The sequence below is a fragment of the Haliaeetus leucocephalus genome, unplaced genomic scaffold, assembly GCF_000737465.1.
Source record: "Haliaeetus leucocephalus isolate CR32 unplaced genomic scaffold, Haliaeetus_leucocephalus-4.0 Scaffold298, whole genome shotgun sequence".
In the NCBI taxonomy this organism is placed as follows: domain Eukaryota; kingdom Metazoa; phylum Chordata; class Aves; order Accipitriformes; family Accipitridae; genus Haliaeetus; species Haliaeetus leucocephalus.
In genome coordinates, this window is record NW_010972734.1 from 64,134 (window position 1) to 66,876 (window position 2,743).

The following is a 2,743-nucleotide window of genomic DNA, read 5'->3' on the forward strand; positions in this document are numbered from 1 at the left end:
GATGGTGAAAAAGAAGCAGCATGGCACAGTGCTTTGCAGAGAGCTGAGGCTGCTGTTACATCTGAGCAGTGATTTGTAGTTGCAGCCAATAAAACTTGCATGTCCATCTCCCACGTTTCACATCTAAGACACCTTCTGTCATAATATTCAGAAAATCTAGAGGCAGAAATCGAAGCTGAAGTAAGTAATTATCTGGCACTAGCTTATTGTTAAATGCACATGCATTTGCTTAGCTTTTCAAAGTTACTGCTTTTGTCAGTTTGCTTGCTGGTGAGTTCAGTGGCTGGTCTGAAACACATTACAGAGCGTCTTGATCCCCCGTAGATTGTGTGTGGAATGAATTAGTAGATTCAGTGTGATAAGTGATGTGAACTCCGCACCACTTGCAAATATCTCCAGGCAACCGCCAGTTCTTAAAAAGCATCTTCACGTACTTCTTAAATTTTTCCCCCATGAAGAAGTAGATGACTGGATTGAGGCAACAATGAAAAAGGCCGAGGATTTCCGTTACCTGGAAAGCATAGTCCAGATTCCTGCTCACTTGACAGTCTCTAATGACTCCCATGATTTCCAGCAGTTGTAAGAAAATAACAATGTTGTAAGGGGTCCAAAAGAAGAAAAACATGATCATGACAGCAAAGATCATCCTCACAGCCTTATTCTTTTTCTCATTTCTACAGTGAACTAATGTCTTAATGATCATGGAGTAGCAAAATGTCATAATTATAAAAGGGGTTAGGAGCCCTAAAATGTTGATTTCCAAAGTGGAAAAAATTTTCCATGTCGTGAAATTGCCTGGATATCTTGGCTTGCAGGTAGTATAATTATGTTCGTTAAAAGATTCTCTAAATACAAGTTCTGGAACTGAGGCCGAAAGAGCTACTAGCCATACAACAAGGCTAGTAATCAAGCCGTGGAAGGCAGTCCTTGCTTTCAAGGAAAACACTGCACGAACAATTGCCAGGTATCTGTCTATGCTCATAAGCATAATAAAAAATATCCCACTGTAAAACCCAACCAGGTAGATCCACGAAATGATTTTGCACCAGGGAGTTCCAAAAACCCATTGGTCTATTGTGAAATAAGACCAGAACGGCAAGGATAAAACAAAGAGCAGATCTGAGATGGCGAGGTTTAGCAGGTACACATCAGTCATGCTCTTCAGCCTCTTGTATTTGAAGAGGACCACAATGACCAGAATGTTTCCCATAAGCCCAACCAGGAATACTAGGGTATACAGAACAGGTAGGAAGGAGGCTGCAAACCTCTTGACATTTTCCTTACTGCATGGTTTTGGAGCATCGTTATAATTTTCGTAATAGTCATATGAGGTTGAGATTTCAACTTCAAAGGACTCCGTACTTGAAGACCTCATGTTTTTTCCCCAGTTCCTGAGAAGGAAAGAATATAAAAATGTCAGTGACTTCCAGTGCGTGAAGACCGTGTGGTTACTCTGCAAGCCTGAATCACTAGCCACAACTGACTTGCAGTTCCAGCTCACTTCCCATTACAGGTTCTCAAGCACTATTTAAGCATTATGGGACACATATGCACACTTGCAAAATGTACTGTCCTTAACATGCATGTGCTTAGTCCTTGCAACACTGTGCAACTTGGATGTCAAGCACGCAGAACACTGTTCAAATGGCAGAGAGGAAAGCAAATAGGAATGAAAGGTATGGACCACAGACAGCAAATCAGAGAGGGATAAATCCTGTGTGGAATAAAGTAAAAAAGCAAAGCCACTATTCGTAGCAGTTCAGGATTACACGCGCCTTTCCAATCAGGCAAACATCATCATAAGCAGACAGTAATAAAAATGCGTCTGACTCTCCCTTCTAATGAAATTATGCTTACTGAAAGCTGACGTGAGTTTTCGGTACCTGCTGTCTTCAGTGGCTAAATGAATAACAGGAATTTGTCACATTCGTATGTATGTTCTTTTCTAATAGGAAGAGACAGAGTTTTAAGTGATGTTACTTTGAGGTAAGTAGCTTGGACACAGTGCAAGTATATTGCTGATATATTACTGTGTGTGTTATTCACATCACAGCAGGTGTCATTTTTTTAGCCTAACATACCAGAATTTTTCTAAGCCTGAGTTATGTCCTTCCCCTTTCTCTTTATTTTTATGAATGGAAAGCAGAAGAAAAATGAATCTCATTGCTTTATTTGTCTTTGCACTGTATGTTGCTGCTACATAACAACAAACATTGACTATTGTTAACCTGACCCCTACTGTGTGTAGTCCCAGGCATGACACCTCTCCAGCCTACAGTTCTGTTCTATTACATACAGAGACGAATTTAATCTGAATTACAAGTCACAGGGACAAAACTGTTTGACGCTGATGGTCTAGAGATGACAGCTTTGCAACAGCTGCACCTAGACATACCTGAATCTAATCTAGGTTCAGCATAATATACTTAAATACTTAAAATTGAAAACATATGCTTACAGAATGCACATACACCCACTTCTGATTATGCAGGATTTCTTAAAACTGCTTTAAAAATTACCTGAGCAGCAACAAAAGGTCAATGAAAAAGCATTACAGTCACATACACGATGAGAGTACATGATATACAACTGTTTCAGCTACTGAATTTTGTGAACTTTACCTTTTCTCTTCCTTTCTTCTCAGATGATTTGAAGAAGCTTCTTTGCTCTAAGGGTACAGAATCAGTTGCTTCTCCCCAGGTAGCTCTGTCAGGGAGGTGCTGCCTGCACAGCAATATCCAGC

The 2,743-nt window shown here is 40.2% G+C and overlaps 1 protein-coding gene across 1 annotated transcript; it reads right to left on the reverse strand.

Annotated features, from left to right (window-relative positions):
* Positions 1 to 298: 298 nt before the first annotated feature.
* CCR4 (chemokine (C-C motif) receptor 4) lies at positions 299 to 1,375 on the reverse strand. The gene has a single exon (XM_010570648.1). The coding sequence runs from the start codon at positions 1,373 to 1,375 to the stop codon at positions 299 to 301; it is 1,077 nt and encodes a 358-aa protein (XP_010568950.1).
* Positions 1,376 to 2,743: the final 1,368 nt, after the last annotated feature.